The sequence below is a fragment of the Euprymna scolopes genome, chromosome 19 (genome assembly GCF_053919585.1).
Source record: "Euprymna scolopes isolate OS-2025 chromosome 19, ASM5391958v1, whole genome shotgun sequence".
Classification (NCBI taxonomy): domain Eukaryota; kingdom Metazoa; phylum Mollusca; class Cephalopoda; order Sepiida; family Sepiolidae; genus Euprymna; species Euprymna scolopes.
In genome coordinates, this window is record NC_136500.1 from 23,001,351 (window position 1) to 23,020,392 (window position 19,042).

Below are 19,042 nucleotides of genomic sequence, written 5' to 3' on the forward strand. Positions count from 1 at the left end.
TTACTAGTTTAATTAAAATACAGGAAAGAGAAAGTGCTCGTTGTAATTTAGAGATATAATAAGCTCGATAGGTAAATATCCTAGAGCTAATTCAATATTAAGTAATGTGATTGATAATTTAAAATTTAAAAATCAAATTATAATTAAATTAAAAATCCTTGCTTATTAAAAAACTATATGTAATTATTGTACGTAACTTGATGTCTACCACAATAAAAAGCATTGTCTTCCGAAACGATCGTACAGATAATTGATTTTGTTGTTGTTCCTTCTTATGAAACGGATTTTTAATTTAATTATAATTTGATTTTTAAATTTTAAATTATCAATCACATTACTTATATATATATATATATATATATATATATATATATATATATATATATATACACTAGCTATACCAGGCCATGCTTTGCTGTGTCTCAGTATGGTTAAACGAAGAATAAAACAAAAAAGAGAACGTCCATGTTTCTTATATTCATAGTTGCACAATACTTTTGGGTATACAACATTTGGCAATCTCTAACAATTGCGCTTCCACAACAAAAATGGCGGAAATAGATATAGTTTATGCAAATACATAACGGAAACCACTATGTATAAAACGAAACCTGAAACTAAACATCCCATTTCATCAAACTATACTAGTATCAGCACTTTTTCTGTTAATATATTTAATATATTAATTCAAAAACTACATTCATAGAAATGTAAAAAATGAAAGTTTTCTTAATTTTTTTTTATTGGTTTATGTGCGACGGGCGAAACAATGTAGAGTGTTTTGTTTCAAGAAATTATTTTTATTTTCACAATACTTGTTATTATGAAGCAATAAAGAAATAATAAACATTAAATTTTACATTTCGTTAAATAAAGTTTTTTTTTTAGTTTTAACAATAAAAAAATAATAAACTTATCTTTTTTTTACATTTCTGTGTTTGTGTTTTAACACTTGTGTCATCACGAAACATAAAATATTTTCATTTTTACTTTTCTTTAAATGAAGTTTTTTGAAATTATATATTAAATAACTTAACACTAGAACTGTTCAAACTGGGATAGTCTTTTGAAATGGGGTGTTCCTGTTTAGTTTCGTATTTTGTTTCATGTTTGGTGGTTTCCGTCCCGTATATGCATCAACTGTATCCATTTCCGCCATCTTTGTTTTGAGAGCGCTATTGTTAGAGATTGCTCAATATTTTTGGCTGTTCTATGTCTGTGTAGTTATAAAAATTGTCTGGTTTGTCCACTCCAAAACATGCAACATATAATTGTCCATGTGAGAGACAATCATTGTTCGTATACAGTTGTAATGATTGTCACTTAGCTTTGTAAAGTAATGCTAAAGTAATATGTTTTTATGATGATGCTATATTATAATAAAAAAATATTGAATTTCAAATAAAACAAATGCGTAACAACCTACGTAATTGTCATGTCGCAAATAGTAACATATCCAAAAATGTACACACCTGCTTTATTTGGCGGTGTCCTCATATCAAATAGAAATGCGATGTTGCAAAATTTATGCTCCCTTTTTAAAAACAAAGAAATAAAAAAAGTATTTGATATCCTACTATTCGAACTCAGACCTACTGAATTTCCAGCAGTCTTAACTAGTGAATAATTCTGTCAACATATCTTATAAAAAAATAGTATACAAAATTCGGTGAATCACATATCTTTTTGTTATTTCATGTATATTTTCTTTTCTTCAGTAAACAAGTGTGCTGGGAAACCCTGCAAAAATGGCGCCAAATGTGAAGACAAAGATGACACATATATTTGTATTTGTAAGTTGGGCTTTGAAGGAAGAAACTGCGAAATACGTGAGTAAATTTTTTATTATTATTATTATTATTATGACGACGACGACGACGACGACGACGACAACAACAACAAAAACAAAAAACAAAAACAATAATAATAATGATGATGATGATGATATAATAATAATAATAATAATAATAATAATAATAATAATAATAATAATACGACGACGCCCATATATATAATGGGATATGGACATACAGACAGATAAACCTATCCAAGCAAGAAAACTGGATGCCATAATAATTACTAAGAAGGAAAAGTCCTACGAAATTGAAGATTTTGCTGTCCCAGAAAACCACAGGGTGAATATCAAGGAGTCCGAGTAGCAGCGCAAATACAGAGAGTTAGCCGGACAACTTAAAGGAGTATAGAAGATGAAGAATGTTTAGATAACACTAATAATAGTAGGAGTATTAGGAATAATACGGAAAAACTTTGCAAAAAGAATAGGAGAATTTAGAATCAAAAGAATGACTAAGAACACACAAGGGATAAAAATAATGAAAACGGACGAGGAGGACCTTTGAATGCTGAGAATAATACATATGTACCACAGGTGCTAGCCGGACATAAAGAAACTGCCACAGAAGTAAAACACGAAGAAATGCCACATAGAATCAAGAAAATAATTGTAAGTTACCCCCCCCCCCCAAAAAAAAAAAATTAATGGCATCAACCCATACCATATCAATGTATTCGAGTATATTCAAGGAGGATCGAAAGACAGGGGAGAGAAAGCACTAACCAAACCTCGAGTGGATGAGTGCAAAGAGAACCGGGACCTTTGGTGAGGCTTATTAGCACCCAAATTCCAGTAAAGACAAATGATCGCTACCAACGAGAAATCAATGATAAACGGATGTTGTGATAACGCAAATTAATTTGCAAATGTTATCAAAAGAGGTGAAAAGTACTGGAAATCTGAGGAGACTTGTTGTCACTCAGACTCCAGGGAACGCCACAGGTTGTTCTCAAAGAGAAATCTTTGATGGCGACCTGTGTGAAGTCTCCTAGTGAGTAATAATCAAACCGGTAGCAGTATTTGAAAACGAAAATCATGAACGAATCGATGTCATAATAGTTAAAATGAAGAAAAAATCATGACTTTTGACATAAGCTACGACTTTTGATACACTGTCTTTGGCGTTGTTAAAGAGAAGGAGATTTTTAATAACGTCATATAGTCGTTAATATTCTTTCTGAAAAAATATGTCTGTTAAAATTCAACTATAGATGTGTCACAGAAATGAAATGAATGTGTTTTCGTTATGCAATTTATTGATTGAGATCATATGTATATATTATTCCAGGGGTGTTTCCATGGTGTGAGAAGGTTAACCTGTGACTACAATTAAATTATGTTCTTTTAATAAAAGTTTACTTATTAATGGTGCTACATTATAGAAACCTGCACGTTGTTTAATTGTGCTTGAATTAGCGGTAAGTGCTGATTCAACGAGTCTCTGGCGCGGTTTATTTGAAATAAATTTAACTATTTTTGCTTGTTTAAAGTCAAAGGAGTGATTATGCTGCAATGAATCAGAGAATAATGCACTTAGAGAATTGCTATTTTTTATATCTATTTTATGTTCACTGAACCTTTTTTCTAACTTATGCTGGGTTTCACCAACGTATATATGATGGCAATTTTGGTAAGGAATGGTGTATATGCCTGCATTAGAAACTGGTTTGTTTTGGAGATGTTTTGTAGTTTTTAATATCTGTCTTATCGTTTGTGATGTGGTTTGTATGATTGGAATTCCTAGTTTGTTTAGTGTGTTGCAAATTATTGTATTATTGGTGTGTGTAGGTAAAAGAAGGTGTCTGTTTATAAGAGAAAGGTCTGCTGTATATGACTTTTGATTAAGAAAATATTTGTGTGGCTTTTCGCTTAGCATTTAGTATGAAATATTTGGGATGTTTCAAGGTTTTCAAAGTGCTTGGGAGGTATTTGAATTCTTCATCCAGATATTCTGGACTGCAAATTCTGAATGCGCGTAAGAAGAAACCAATTATCATACTGGTTTTTATTTTTTTTATTATGTTGTGAATAGAAATGTATGTAATCATTTTTGTGTGTAGTTTTGCGGTGAACTTTGAAGGATAGTTTATTATTGGATTTTATAATAAGTATGTCTAGAAAAGGTAATGAGTTATTGTTTTCTGTTTCATAGGTGAACTTTATGGAAGGTTGGACTGAATCTAATTTGTTTTTAATGTTATCTATGTGTGTGTTTTCAGAAAGAAAAATTAAAATGTTGTCAATGTATCTAAAATATTCTGTGTTTGGAGGTAATCTAAATTTGAAAGGACCATTCTAGGAATTCTAAGAAAAGGCAAGCTAATACTCCACTGAGAGGGTTACCCATAGGAAGACCAAAATTTGTATAAATTAAGTCATAAGTCTAATGATATTTACAAAAGTGTCGGGAGGAAAAGATAAGTTAATGTTAGCCTTTTTTTAAAAAGTGTTTATGGAGTAAAGTTAAGCATTTTTTAATGAGGACATTAGTATATAATGATGTTATATCTAAGCTGTGTATAGTTTTGTTATGTACATTAATGTTTTTTATTTTGTTAAGTAAATCTCCAGAGTTCGTTATGTGGGAGATGCTGAATTTCCAACGCCTTTTTCCGTTTCTGAAATAGAACAGCGTCACAATTTGCACTTGAAACATTTTCAAATATTTTTACTGGTGTTTTTGTTTTCGTAATCTCATTTATCCAGAGGAAGTCTCGAAATAAAGACGAAACGTTGATGAACACATAACTCGGTTTGTTCCTTTTTATTTCTCTCTCTAAAATATATATATATAAATTTACTTTTATAACTTGTACATTCAGCCAATCCATGTGCTCTAAAACCTTGCAAGAATGGAGCAAAATGTAAAAATGATGGAACCAAATTTATTTGCACCTGCACACCTGAATTCATGGGAGAAACTTGCATTGAAGGTGAGTGGATTTCTTTAACTTTTCACCGTTATTCAAAATCATCCATTGTTACTCTAAATATGGCCCAATCAACGTTTGTTTTTTCAAGGCTGTTTTCAGACATACTTTAATAATAAAAGGCACATTCTAAACTATATATAGGATTGATTTACGTTTTAATTTATTTTATTGCGGACTATTATTCTCGTCTTTATTAGTTGTTGTTTCACGACGTTTCGGCTAACTATTCCTCTGGTTTTCGTCAGGTAGTAACAGCGACAGATAGGAACTTCGAATCTCCTAACTGCATTCTCAGCAATCACTACCATCCGTAGTTGTTGTCGTCTCACCATGTCTTTGGCCAAGTAAGCCTCTGGCTGGCTTTGGGTAGGATTGAAACCGCTATCTTCAGACAATGTTCAACGTCTCTATCAACTACGCTACGGGGCCCGTGGAGCAGTTGATAGAGCTGTTGAATCTCTACGGTTCCAGATGAGCATTATCTGAAGATAGCGGTTTCAATCCTACCCAAAACCAGCCAGAGGCTTACTTGGCCAAAACGTGGTGAGACGACAACAACTACGGATGGCAATAATTGCTGAGAATGCAGTTAGGAGATGCGAAGTTCCTATCCGTTGCGGTTACCACCTGACGAAGGCCAGAGGAATAGTTAGCCGAAACGTCGTGAAACAACAACTAATAAAGATGAGAATAATAGTCCGTAATAAATAAATTAATATAAATAATACTAATCTCAATAATGAATTCCAATTGAAATAATATATGATTTACTTTTGTTTGAAAAAGTATTATTAAATGGTCCCGTTTTTATTTATTTATTTACTTTTATTAACTTCAAATTAGGGAACAGATATAGAGGACGGAATCTTATGCAGGAAGTGATGCAAGATATTTGTTCACATTACATTTAAATTTCGTCATGTTGGTAAAGTCGGCGGAAACAGGAATGTATTCCACAAAGCAAGTGGCTCGAAGTAAGAAACTATTAGAGTAGACGGTAATCTATCCAATGAAAGAGTGGGATCTGTAATTTATAATTAATTAATCAAGTTACATAACTGTATCTTAGATATCTCACCCTTCCCAATCACTATGTTGATTTAAATATTTGTTAATATTGTTTTTGTTATATAGTAGTTTCTGTGAAAAGGTGAAACCGACAAACCGAAAAACAGATAAAAAGACAGACAGGCAAATAGAAATATAGATATAGATTGTTATTAAGTTCAATCTGGGGATAAAGAGTGTAGCTAGATAATTTTTGCGTGGTTTGCGTTTACTTTTAAATATTTGCCCGCCTTCGTTCTATTTTCAAAGTTGGAGGTTATCAGTATACAGGATTGGCTAGGTAAGCATTAGTTCGTTAAACGGTGTTTGGATTGAAGTATTGAAATAGTCCACATCAAAGCAGAGAACTAAAAAAAAGCAAATGAAATCTGCAGGCTACGGAGGATAACTTCCAGTGGATTTGAGAGAGAAATATGAATAAAATAAACAAATAAATGAATAACAAATATAAATTTCGTTTGTTTTTTGGTGTGGTAGAAAATGAATTTGTTAAGTTTACTAAGAATGGAAAGGAGGCCATCTCTAGGGAAGATAGAACTCGATAGTCGGCACTCAACAAGAACAAGTACAGATAATCTCTTTGGAGTTTACTTTTTGTCTTATATATTTATCCACATCTTTTCTAGTTGTAAAGACACTATCAGTACATTGGCCGATGAACCGGCCATATTTGCAATGTTAAACCCAGACGGTTGAGTGCCAAGCGTTTCTCTGAAACCAAGGGTCCTGATCAACATAACGCCGGGGGCGTGTTGTGTTACTCACATTTCTGTTGTCACTCTGAAATCGACGAACCCATCCCTAACTGTGCTGACACTAACCGCATCGGCTTTTTTTTTTCACAGAGGAATTCAACGGCGTATCCCTGCTTCTGACGTACGTCCATTTCAAGGGTTGCTTACTTAGAATCTTACACGGTCGATATCTGTAACAGAAAGATGAAATTTTCAGGCTATGAATGCAGGAGTTCAGTCATCATAACAAGGCAATTTGCAGTATCCCCTGATCCATCGTGCGGAAGAAAAAAATAGAAAGTATTACTTTTGGAACGCCACTCTCTCATATATATATATATATATATATATATATATATTTGGAGGTACAAAATTTATACATAGATTTAAATAATATGTGCGGAAATTTCTCGAGAGCTCTTTCGGCTATCATCTCTTCAGGAAAAAATCGATAGCATACAAAATATTATTGGAGAAATTAAAGAGCACTACGGGGGAATTTGGATGTGCCAAAATTAAGAGAAAAAAACGATTAAAAGAAAAAATTAATCTGTAAATACGGCGTTTAAAAGCGACTAAAACTGGGCACAACGAGAGAGAAGGGGGGGGAAGAGGGAGAAAAGGGGTCAACGTCCTCCAAAGAGAAATAATGCTTTTGTTGTTTTCTTTTGCCGGCATAATCAAGGTTTTCGAACCGCAATAGAGACAGGCTCCAAAATCTTTAAATAGTTTTTGGAGCCTGCTCTGTGTAACATCCCCAACCACTCTATTTTATATTTGTCGGCACAACATGTATTGTCAACCAAATGCTAATCAATAGCAGAGTTCATGGCTGCAGAGTGAGGGACACTACCGGATCCTACCTTCCCTGTCTGATTTTAGATGGAACGTGCTGGTTTGTACGAGTTAGCAAATGCAAAGATGTTCGCCCGACATAACCAGCATCGCACTGGCATTTAAATTTATAAACAATATTACTAATTTGCGGGTAAGGCAAACTATCTTTGCGAAAAGAAGGAAAAGCAGGTCTCGTAATGTATACCAAACGCAAGGAAACAGAGTAGAAGCACTTAGAAACACTTCTAACAATCTGTTTTGACAATTTAATACTCTTATCCCCAATCCACGGCAATTTTAAATAAACCAGGTACTTCGCAGGTCTAAACATTTTAGGGGATCTAATATCATAAACTTTCTTGTCAATTGGTAAATATTCCCCTGATCTTTTCATCCTCTTTTTTAGAGAGCTCGCAACTTTTTATGATCTTTTTATATTTTTTTTGGAAGAGCTTCATTTTTCCTTTTCAATTTCTTTCTAATCTTTCTCATTTTTCTTTTTGGCGTCGAGAGGTTCTGGGTCCCCTAAAGAAGTCTCTTTGACTGAAACAGATGGCTGTTTGTAGCGACCATATGTAACTGTTTACCCTCAAATAATAAAAAAATATTTTTCCCTTTTTATTGAGCACTATTTAACAACCTTGTTGTCTTCATTAGTCCCAACTTTTGAACACCTCAAACCCGAATATATATATATATATATATATATATATATATATATATATATATATATATATATATATATATATATATATATATATAGTTGAAAAAGCCTTATCACTATAAAATTCAATTCTTATTTTGTCATAAATGAAAAGCTATATAACTTAAATTTGTAAGGATTGGAGTGAACAAGGCCGATGGCCATTAGTCACGTGCTCTCATGTAATGAATGAATGCGTGAATGTAGGATTGACATGAAATTCTTAAAGATAAACTAAAATGACCGAACAATGGGCTGAAATGACTTAAATAAATAAAAAGTAAATGATTTAGGATGACTTTAATGGATTTAAGGACGAATTGAATGACCTTAAGAATGACTTGAATGCTTAAAAAATAACTGGAATCCTTCAAAAACAACTTGAATGATATGGATAATGCCTTGAATGGCTTTGAGATTGACTGGTTGTAAAGTGGGTAATCATTTTATATTAAATTAATACACAAAAATGATCCCCCACTTTATATCACAAAGTTACAAACTCCTATCCTTACATCATCAACGCTCTGATTCTCAGCTGGCATCAATTGTGATGGATGGCTCTTGTCTGGGTGAGGCCCCGTGTTTTGACAAGCTTCTGGGTTTGACCTTTACTCCTGATCTGAAATGGAAATGGAACACGTACATCAAGTCTGTTGGCTAAGTCGCTGGAAAGATGGTGGGATCCTTCTACCGCTCCAGAAGATATCTTACTACTGATGCAATTCTCTATCTATATAAAAGCCAAGTACGTCCAAGGATGGAATACTGTTGCCATATCTGGGCAGGAGCTGCTAAAAACAGCCTATCCTGCCTTGACAGAGTACAAAATAGACTTTGTGGCTTAGTGGGGGATGCCCTTTTCTCTACCCTGCAACCTCTCTCCCACAGAAGAGACGTTGCGAGCCTATCCTTGTTTTATCGTTATTTCCATGGCAGGTGCTCGTCTGAACTCCAATCTCTGGTCCCTCCTCGCCAATCTTTCACGAAAAACACCTGTCTAGCTGAATCCACTGTCAAAAGTTTCCCCCACTTTTTATCTGTGCCTAATCAAAATGCGGATTCCATGAACAAAGCTTCTTTCTTAGAACTGCACGCCTGTGGAACTCTGTTCCGTCTGCCTACTTCCCACCGGACTACAACTTGGATGTGTTCAAGTCTAACGTTAACAAATTCCTAATGAACTGCCCCCTTAAGTAAACACTTCATCAAATCTCCACACTAACGTAATGTACTTGCAATAACCTTTATCCCTGAGTGGCTTCCCGGCCTTGATAAGTGGTGATCACTGTGTAAAAAAAAGAAAAAAAAGTACAGCATGTAGTAAGAACAGATACTACACTTTGATCTTAGCCAAAAGGCCAAGAAAAAAGTATTTATTTGCTCCCCCACCGAGCAAATTAGGCACGAGGCCGATTTTTAATGTGAGGAGTGAAGGGGAAAATGGGGAGTAGGGGAGCTGGATAGTGACAATTGGTATGAATGGTTGCCCCTACATTGACCAAGGTCTTATATGTGAGGTTTCCCCCACATATGGTCTTTGCTTGCAGCATCTGTAGGAACAGATGCTACACTTTGCTCTTGGCCAGAAGGCCAAAAAAGCTAAGAACAGCATCTATTAATAACAGACCTTTGATCTTAACCAAAAAGGTCAAGCACAAAAGTGTTACGGACAGAACGACAGACCGACCGACCAACGGACCGACGGAGTGACTTATAGAGTCACTTGCACGCGACTAAAAATATAAACTCTATTTATCTTGTCGAACTGTAGTTAAATATGCATTTATGTTGTCAAGAATATAATTCGCACACGTTGTGATTTTCATCTTTAAAATGTGTGTTATTATAAGTACTTACACAAAATTCTGAGATGTTATTTTTGCAATACAGAAAATTGTTTTTTTTTTTTTGAAGACAATCCCAAGAATGCGAATGTTATAATAATTAATTTCAGGATTTTTTTTTTTCTTGAATAACCGCTATTCATATTTGTACGGTGATATATTAATTTATATTTGAAGTCATCTAATATATAAAATAAAGTTAGTCTCTTTATTGATTCTTTTTTATTGACAGTTTTGTTACTACAAAACCAATATTAGATTCTTCTTCGTTAGTTTTTATTGTGTGTCGTTGGAGCATGTTGTTAAGAACGATAAAATGCCATCCGATTTAATCTCATATATAAAGTAAAATCAGCTTCTTTATCGCTTTTTTTTTTTTTTTTTTGCTATCGAGTTGTTTTTTTTTTACAAATCCAATGTTAGATTCTGATAAATTATGATCATAAAATAATAAAATGCAATTCAGTGCAATTTCTTTAATAAAATACTTTGTCCATTTATAATTATTTTTGAATCGAATTTAAAAAAAACAAAAAACAAAATGGATCTTACATTCATACATTACTTTAACTGAAACAAATAAATAATCTTTTGAGAAAAGCCGGCATAGTTTTAAAAATGTCGTACATATTCCAAGTAAACTAGCGGGCAACGCCATGTCTGGGCAGCTAGTACAATAAAAAATATAGATGATTTACTGATGAGCTTTTATTTCCTATCACATCCATGTTAATACACCAACTCCTTTTTTTCTCTTCATGAAAATAACTTTTTATACTTACTATACTCTGTTGTTTTTTCTTTTTTTCAGTGAACCCTTGCGGAATGGAACCCTGCAAGAACGGCGGCAAGTGTTTCAAAGATAAAGATACATTTCGATGTGAATGTAAAAGGGGGTTCATGGGACCAACTTGTATTAAACGTAAGTTTATTATAATTTATACAAGGGGTCGATGGTGGCTAAGTTGATAGCAACACCGGCTGACGACCTGTATGTGCCAAGTTCGAATCTAGTCGGTTCCATGGTCGTACTTTTACTTAGAGATGTTAAAACATTCACGTGGCTCCACCTGCATGAACTCCTATGACATAATTAAACCGGTTAACAAAGTTGTGACACGAATTTACTTGTCTGAAATTTTGAGATGAGGATTGATTATTCGTATTATTTGGTTTCTTCAAACTACTGTTCTTATCTTAAGTGTTATTTTCACAACATTGTGGTCGATGTAACCTCCGATCTTCTTCAGGTGTATCTTGTCGAATTCGGGAATCTTTCTGTTGGACGGAATTCAGAACGTAAATAAAATTCAGTTGCAAAATTATACTTTAGAGGTCGAAGGCTCAATCCTTCAATATACAACTGTGAATTACTTTGGATTTTAGCCAGCCATGGATGATGGAACGCGGACATGTTATTGCCATAGATTGAATAAAGAGCTCAGTTCGAAATTGCGTTCAGATTCCCGAGTTCGACAAGATACACCTGAAGATGGTTGAAAGTTACAAGATATATCTGAAGATGGTTGAAGGTTACAGCAACCGAAACGTTGTGAAAATAACACTGAAGATGATAAGAAAGTGAAGAAGTCTTTCTAGACTGGGGTAATTTTTGTACGTCCTAATATATGTCTGTTATTTTATGAATCTAAATGAAAATTGATTCTAGTGACTCCAGATGGAATTAAAGGAACACTTAAATGACGTCTTTGGATTTTCATGAGAAATTTAACCGTTATTGAAACTTGTTTCAATGATTAAACTCTTAACGTGTCCATTTCTGTAACATGCAATAAAAAACATTGATTTTTATATAGAGAAGACCGGCAGTAACTACCCGCTGTTGCCTGAGGTTCACACACACTGAATATAAATAATATGATTTATTATCTATACACAAACAAAAGATTTCGAAATATTCCCTGATGTTAATGGATTTACAAGTCAAAATAAATACATTAAGTGTATGTATATTTACCTTTTCCGCAGGGGGTTAAAAGGCAAGGTCAAGCCAGCGCACTAGGATAAAGGTATTCCGGGCTACAAAAAAGATCATGTGTACATATATGACGTGACATTCTGTGCTTAATCTATTCGTTTTTACATATTTATTTCTAAAAAAAAAAAAAATGTTTAACATTTGAGGCTTAAAATTCCAGGGTATTCAGAGGAAATTGAAATTCATGAAATATTTGCTTAATTAGTGTCTAATAACTACGGATCAAATTTAATGTAAATATGAAATACTAGAAAGGAGACGCAACGTTGCCCGGGATTGAATGATGATCAACGAATGTTTCACACTTCCATATTTTTATTATCATCGAAATCGGTGAAATCGCCTATTTTTCAATCAAATCGATTGATTGCCTGCTCTAGTTGGGGACCCATCGTGGTGCACTGGGAGCAAGCTTCACATGCTTCCTCGGAGTGAACTATTCTACAATACATTGTAGTCCACATTGCACTGTAGAAAACTTACTGTTGATTTTATGAAATAAATATTTATGTATCTATTGGCTTGAATTAAAGTTTAAAATGCAAAAGTCAAGTATCGTGGTTCAATTGTGTTCTAAACAGAAACAGTTTTGTTGATTTTATATGCCTTGTCCGTCTGCGTGTACGGTGATAATGTTTTGAATCAAAGTTTAAAATGAAAAGTCAAGTATCATGGTTCCGTTGTACTTTCGACAGAAACATTCATATCGAACGCGCCTCTGTCATATCAAAGGACCTATTATTGATTTTATCTGTCGCGCATTTCTGCTTGTGTGATAATAAAACTTCTAAAATGTACTTGTTAGGCTGTGTTAGGTGTTAACTGTGATCAAAAGCGCCTGTTCCATTTTATCGGATGTTTTTGATTATCGATTATCGATACTTATCGAAGACATTTCCAGACAAAGCCTAATAACACTGCCAGATACATAAAGTATATTTGTGTGAAATTTCTTAAAAATCAACCCATCCCTTTCAGGGTCCATAGGGAACGAACTCACAAACACACAAAGTTCTTTTTATATAATAGAAAAAAGAAACTGCGCTTATTTTAAATAAGACGCTCATCATCTGTTTAATCAGAAAACATACATCCACAAATTCCAACTCTTCCATACCAATAGTAGGGCAACGTTAACGTGCTAGCTTCAAAGCTAGCTGATCAACAGAGCTTTGATGAAAATCCGATCGTTAAATTACTAGCAGGAGTTGCTCTATTTTTGATTCCCAGTCTATTAAAGCCATGAATCACATTAAACAAAAAGAAATATTATTTTATTCTTTAAAAGTATTTTACTTTAAGGAAGCATGTGTGTTTGTAATCGAAAATCATGCGGTTATAAATAAAACCGGTGATCTTTTTACACAAAACCAATCCACTCATTCATTCATTTCGAATGAATGAGATGATTCTACTGTTGGCATTTGTTTCCCCCGATATCTTTCTAGTTAGAGTTCTCCTTTAAAAGACATCGAGTACTTATAGTAATGACCACGTTAATGTGGCAAATATCTTAAGTGAGAATGTTTTAGTAGAAATCAGAAGCTCACAGTATTAATGCCGGTGTCCCTCAGGGATCCATCCTGGGCCCAACTCTTTTCCTGATCTACATTAATGATCTTCCAAATCATATCCTTACATCATTTGTAGACATTTATGCTGACGACACTACCATTTATGGTACCACATCTAAGACAGTAAACGACCAAGTTCTCTCCAATTCTCTCTCCTCTGATCTTGAGCACGTAGTGCAATGGGGAAAGGAGTGGCTGGTTACTTTTAATGCATCTAAAACCAAGCTTCTCTCTTTACATCATCAACATTCTAATTCACATTTGTCATCAATTGAAATGAATGGCTCTCGTCTTCAGGAGGCCTCAAGTTTTGACAAGCTTCTGGGCTTGACCATTACTCCTGATCTTAAATGGAACACGTATATCAAATCTGTTGCCAAGGCCGCTGGAAAAATGGTGGGATCTTTCTATCGATCCAGTAGATATCTCACTGCTGATGCTATTCTCTACCTATATAAGAGCCAGGTACGTCCAAGGATGGAATACTGTTGCCACATCTGGGCAGGAGCTGCTAGAAAGGACTTGTCCTGCCTTGATAGAGTTCAAAATAGACTTCGTAGCCTCGTAGGAGATGTCCTTTTCTCCTCCTTGCAACCTCTATCTCACAGAAGAGATGTTGCGAGTTTGTCTCTGATGTATCGTTATTTTCATGGGAAGTGTTCAACTGAGCTTCAATCTATGGTCCCCCCTCGCCAAACTTTCACAAGAAACACTCGTATAGCTGTAAACACTATCAATAATTTCCCCCACTCTTTATCTGTGCCTAAACCTAAACGTAGATTCCATGAACAAAGCTTCTTTCTTAGAACTGCACGCCTGTGGAATTGTCTTCCGTTTTCCTGCTTTCCGGCTGACTACAATATGGTTGTGTTCAAGTCTAAAGTAAATAAGTTCTTGATGAGCCGATCCATATAAGTTATTAAATTTACCAAATTTTCATTACTAATGATTACTATATTGACCAATTTCTACTGTACACTCTTTAACCCTTATCCTTGAGTGGCCTCTGGGCCTTCATAATGTGGTGATGCCTTTGTAAAAAAAAAAAAAAAAAAAGAACGAACTGAATTCGAACTAGGCACATCCAGCTTGTCAGTCCGCATCGTAAACCACTTATCACCCCCCCAAACCGATAAATAATAATATATCTAGTATTATTTAACGGCATGTTCCTTTAAAAATATTCCGAATTTGTTAAACAAAAATAGACATCAAATCGCAATTATAGTGCAATAACCACTGCCTTTAACACCATGTTTGTATTAATACATTCCCTTCGAGTTTCTTGTCTCCTCTTCTTCCTTTGAACACTATAATGAATCAAATGTTATTTAAAAAAATTTTTTACATCATGTTCCTTCTAAACAAAATTCGAATTCTGGCAAAAACAAACTATAACTGTAAGTGATACAGTATAGTGGGATGGCCGGTGTCGTTAACGCCATGTTCTTTTATGTTATCTTTCAAATTTTATCAACATAATCACAGACACGAAACCTTCATTATAGTAACGCTATTTCACTTTAATATAATTGGATTTGGAGGATTGTGGTTTGTATAAATTTCAATATTTCTACACGTTTGAGTCGCCAAAAGCCGGTTTCACTTGTATAAATTCCCTCCTCGTGAAATTCTTCATCAGAAATGGATCAAATGAGCGCAGCTTCTTTGAAGACAGTTACATTACATGTTTGACAATTGAGAAAATTGTTTGTTATCTCAGTAAGAAATTTAGAAAATGATTCTGTGTTTGAATGCTTAAATTAAAGAAGTAGAAATCAAATTGAATTACTTTTTACTTTTTACAGCAAACCCTTGTGGATATAAACCTTGCAAGAATGGCGGTAAATGTTTAAATGATGGATATAAATTCAGATGTATTTGCACCGCTGCCTTCACCGGACACACTTGTGTTGAACGTGAGTTAATTTGATTAATCCTTTCATCACACACACACACACACACACACACACACACACACACACACACACACACACACACGCACGCACGCACGCACGCACGCACGCACGCACGCACGCACGCGCGCGCGCGCGCGCGCGTGTGTGATCGCGCGTGTATTGTGTTAAACATAGTTATATCTATATAATTATAAAACTCTGTGGACGGTCCGACCGCCCTTGTCTATCAACACTATCATAGTGAAGCAACCTGTATTTAGTAAAATTCACAAACCCTTCCACAGTCAAACCATATTGCATATAAATAAACTTCAGTCTTTGTTTAACTTGTAGACATAGTTGCAATCATGGAACTATGTTTTGTCATGTTTTGGTTTCGGTTTCCATTCAAGCTGATCGCACTCAAATCATATCTTTTTTTTTTTATTTTGAAATCATAACTATATATTGGGTTCAATATAATATGAGATAATTGACTCTTCTTATAATAAATATGCAATCTGCGTAAATTAAAATATCATATTTAAGCGTATTTTATGACCGGGTTACACGGAATCCCCTGTTAGTATAAATATATAGGTATGCTTTCCTTTCTTTTTCTTATATTGTGAAGAAAAAAAGTGAAATTGTAAAATCTTCTATGATTATGGCGGATGGCACCAAAAGTCTCAGAGAAAAAAAAAATATTTAAAAAAACATTTTTCATTTCATAAAAAAATATACAGCAGTTTTCAGTTTTCTAAAACTGTTTAATCAATCATACAAAATAATGCTTTCATAGAATGTGACTAATTTTATTTTACTCAATTTTCACGCCAACCACGCGAGACACATCAGACCTGATTCTGATACAATCGTCAACAACATTTGACATAAAATATTTCTTTTCTAGTGACTACCACCTTGGACTTAACAATACATACATACATACATACATACATACATAGAGAGAGAGAGAGAGAGAGAGAGAGAGAGAGAGAGAGAGAGAGAGAGAGAGAGAACTTGAATGCCTACTAGACACTATCCTTGAGTGTCTAAGGTCTCTCTGTACAGGGGTGTGTCAGACCAACCTGGCATAAGGATACTTTTCCCTATAAGTAAACCCTGACCAAATATTCAAAATCAAATAGTATTCGAAGTCCAAATAAGATCTCTTTTCTATAGCTAACCCACATAAGCTTTTAAGAGGAATGGTGCACCTTCTCCAAGTGATGTTACCTCAAGTAATAACGTGAGGCTGGATACTCCTCCAGACTAGATAAATTCTTGTCCTGGAATCTAGTGAGACCAAGAGACCAAAACGAAAGATATACTACAACGTATGGAAATGGTTAATTGTGGAGAAGAAAACGATGTTCCCAATTTCTTTACTAACTCAGTATTTGAGAGATAAAGAACTTTAATGGAACATTCGAATATCTATGTATCTCATATAGACTTCAAGTGTTAGCCGCAGGTAGTGGGCTCCTTGATTTCTGAGAACTTTGACTGAAGTAAAATAAAACAAAATATAAATACCAGAAGGGAGACCCGACGTTGCCCGAGACTAAATTAGGATCAACGAATGTTCCACACTTCCACTAGTTGGGGGCACACCGAAGTAAGAGGAAGCTTCACATGCCTCCCCGTGTAGTGATTTAGTCCACAATACATTGTAGTTTACATTGCACTGTAGAGAACTTACCGTTGCTTTTATATTTTCATATAATGGCTTGAATTAAAGTTTGAAATGCAAAAGTCAAGCATCATGGATCAACATTCATTTTCAATGTGCCACTGTCTTATCAAAGAAGCTACTGTTGATTTTATATGCGGGGCCCTTTTGTTTGCGTGGTGATAAAACTTTCCAAATGAATTTGTGATGTAAGACTGTATAAGAGTGTTAACTTTACTCAAGGTCGTACTGTTCCTTCTCTAATTGAATTTTGTCGATTATCAATTTACAATATTCACCAGACGTATTCTGATATAAAACCTATCTAAGAATACTTCCAGACACATTTGCCTGAAATTTAAAAAATCGGTGTAGCCTTTGCATAGCTCATAGAGAAAGAACTCACGCACACACACATACACACAGACAAAGTGTCCTATATATATATATATATATATATATATATATATATATATATATATATATATATATATATATATATAGTTTTGTCTAGTCGTTCCAAATGTAAAGACTCCTATTTCTTAACTAAAAAAGTTAAAGAGCTCAAATAAGCTACCTTTTGTGATTCCAAATTTATTTTTCTACATAGTCACCACCATTTTCAATGAACTTTTGCCAAGAATTCAATGATTCATATTTGCTTCTGACGCACGTCTATGACAGGGTAGCCTTTTTAGAGTCTAATGCCGTCAACATCTGCAACAAAGAGATGAAAATTTCAGATCATGAATGCATAAGGTCAGTCATTTTAACAATGCAATTTGCAACTTCCTCCGATCCATTTGGCCGGAATAAAAAAAAAAGGAGGTATTACTTTTGGAGCGCCCCTAGCAGTAAATAATAAATGAAAGCCTATTTTTTTTTATTGGTAATTTTTGAATATTTAATAATAATAAATAAATAAAACGGTAAAATTTGATATCTATTTTATTTATTACTTTTGCAGCAAATCCATGTGGACTTAAACCTTGCAAAAACGACGGTGCTTGTTCAAATATCGGGGAACATTTCAAATGTGTCTGCAAACCTGACTTCATGGGACCAACTTGTATTAAACGTGAGTAATCTTATTTCGATTTCGCTTTCTAGATTGACATCTCAATGGCAGAAGAAGAAGGAAAGAAAAGGCGAGAAAATAAAATCATGCGGTGGCAATAGCGACTTGGAAGCATGACCTGGCGCAAGATAGACTTTTAACCACATGGTAGCATGACAAAACTTTTAAGCACTTGTCGGTGCGACAGAAAATTTTAAACAAGATGCAATTCGAACATTTAACAAAATTGTCAGAGGATTGTATGCCCTGGGGCAGGGAGCTGTAGACATAGCAGCTGGTTGTAGTTGTGGACTAGGAAACACTTAATTGATCCCAAGAGGAAAAGCAAGGATGTTACCATATCTTAATCTCTTTTGATAACCTTTGCACATGACTACCTTATTGCAACAGTCGCTTACCACTGATTTCTTGAATGTAGGTGGCAATAAGTTTAGCAATGTCCCAGCAAATCTGATAAATGTTTTCCTCGACTCTTTCATTGTCCTTGATCTTAAAGACTAGATTGTGTTATTTCTCACAACGGAAATATCCCTTGGCCCCCCTCTTTCACCCGATTTGAGTGCTTGTGACTATTTTTTATGGGGTTATCTTAAAACGAAAGTGTTTGAAAGTGACCGACCTAGAACAGTTCCGGCTCTCAAAGAACGTGTTGCAAACGAGATTGAGGCAATACCGGTAAATATGCTGCCAGAAGTCATGGAGAACTTTTACACCCGAATCCAAAAATGCCATGCCATTTGAAAGAAATAATTTTTAAAAGTAGTACTACTACTAGTATACTCAGAGTTTGGGCACCAAATTTTAATTCCTAATATTAAGTTGCAAATTTAGTTGCTTCCAC

General features: G+C 34.5%; 1 protein-coding gene and 1 pseudogene across 8 annotated transcripts in view; one reads left to right on the plus strand and one right to left on the minus strand.

The window, feature by feature from the left end:
- Positions 1 to 19,042, plus strand: part of LOC145303489 (uncharacterized) — a 731,279-nt gene that overhangs the window by 98,670 nt on the left and 613,567 nt on the right. For all 8 annotated transcript variants that reach the window (XM_080144908.1, XM_080144909.1, XM_080144911.1 and 5 more), the window contains exons 16-20: positions 1,719 to 1,829; positions 4,678 to 4,788; positions 10,789 to 10,899; positions 15,359 to 15,469; positions 18,091 to 18,201. In XM_080144908.1, the coding sequence (XP_080001034.1) occupies positions 1,719 to 1,829; positions 4,678 to 4,788; positions 10,789 to 10,899; positions 15,359 to 15,469; positions 18,091 to 18,201 (555 nt within the window). The remainder of the gene's footprint in view (positions 1 to 1,718; positions 1,830 to 4,677; positions 4,789 to 10,788; positions 10,900 to 15,358; positions 15,470 to 18,090; positions 18,202 to 19,042) is intronic.
- Positions 9,407 to 9,503, minus strand: LOC145240481 (U2 spliceosomal RNA; annotated as a pseudogene).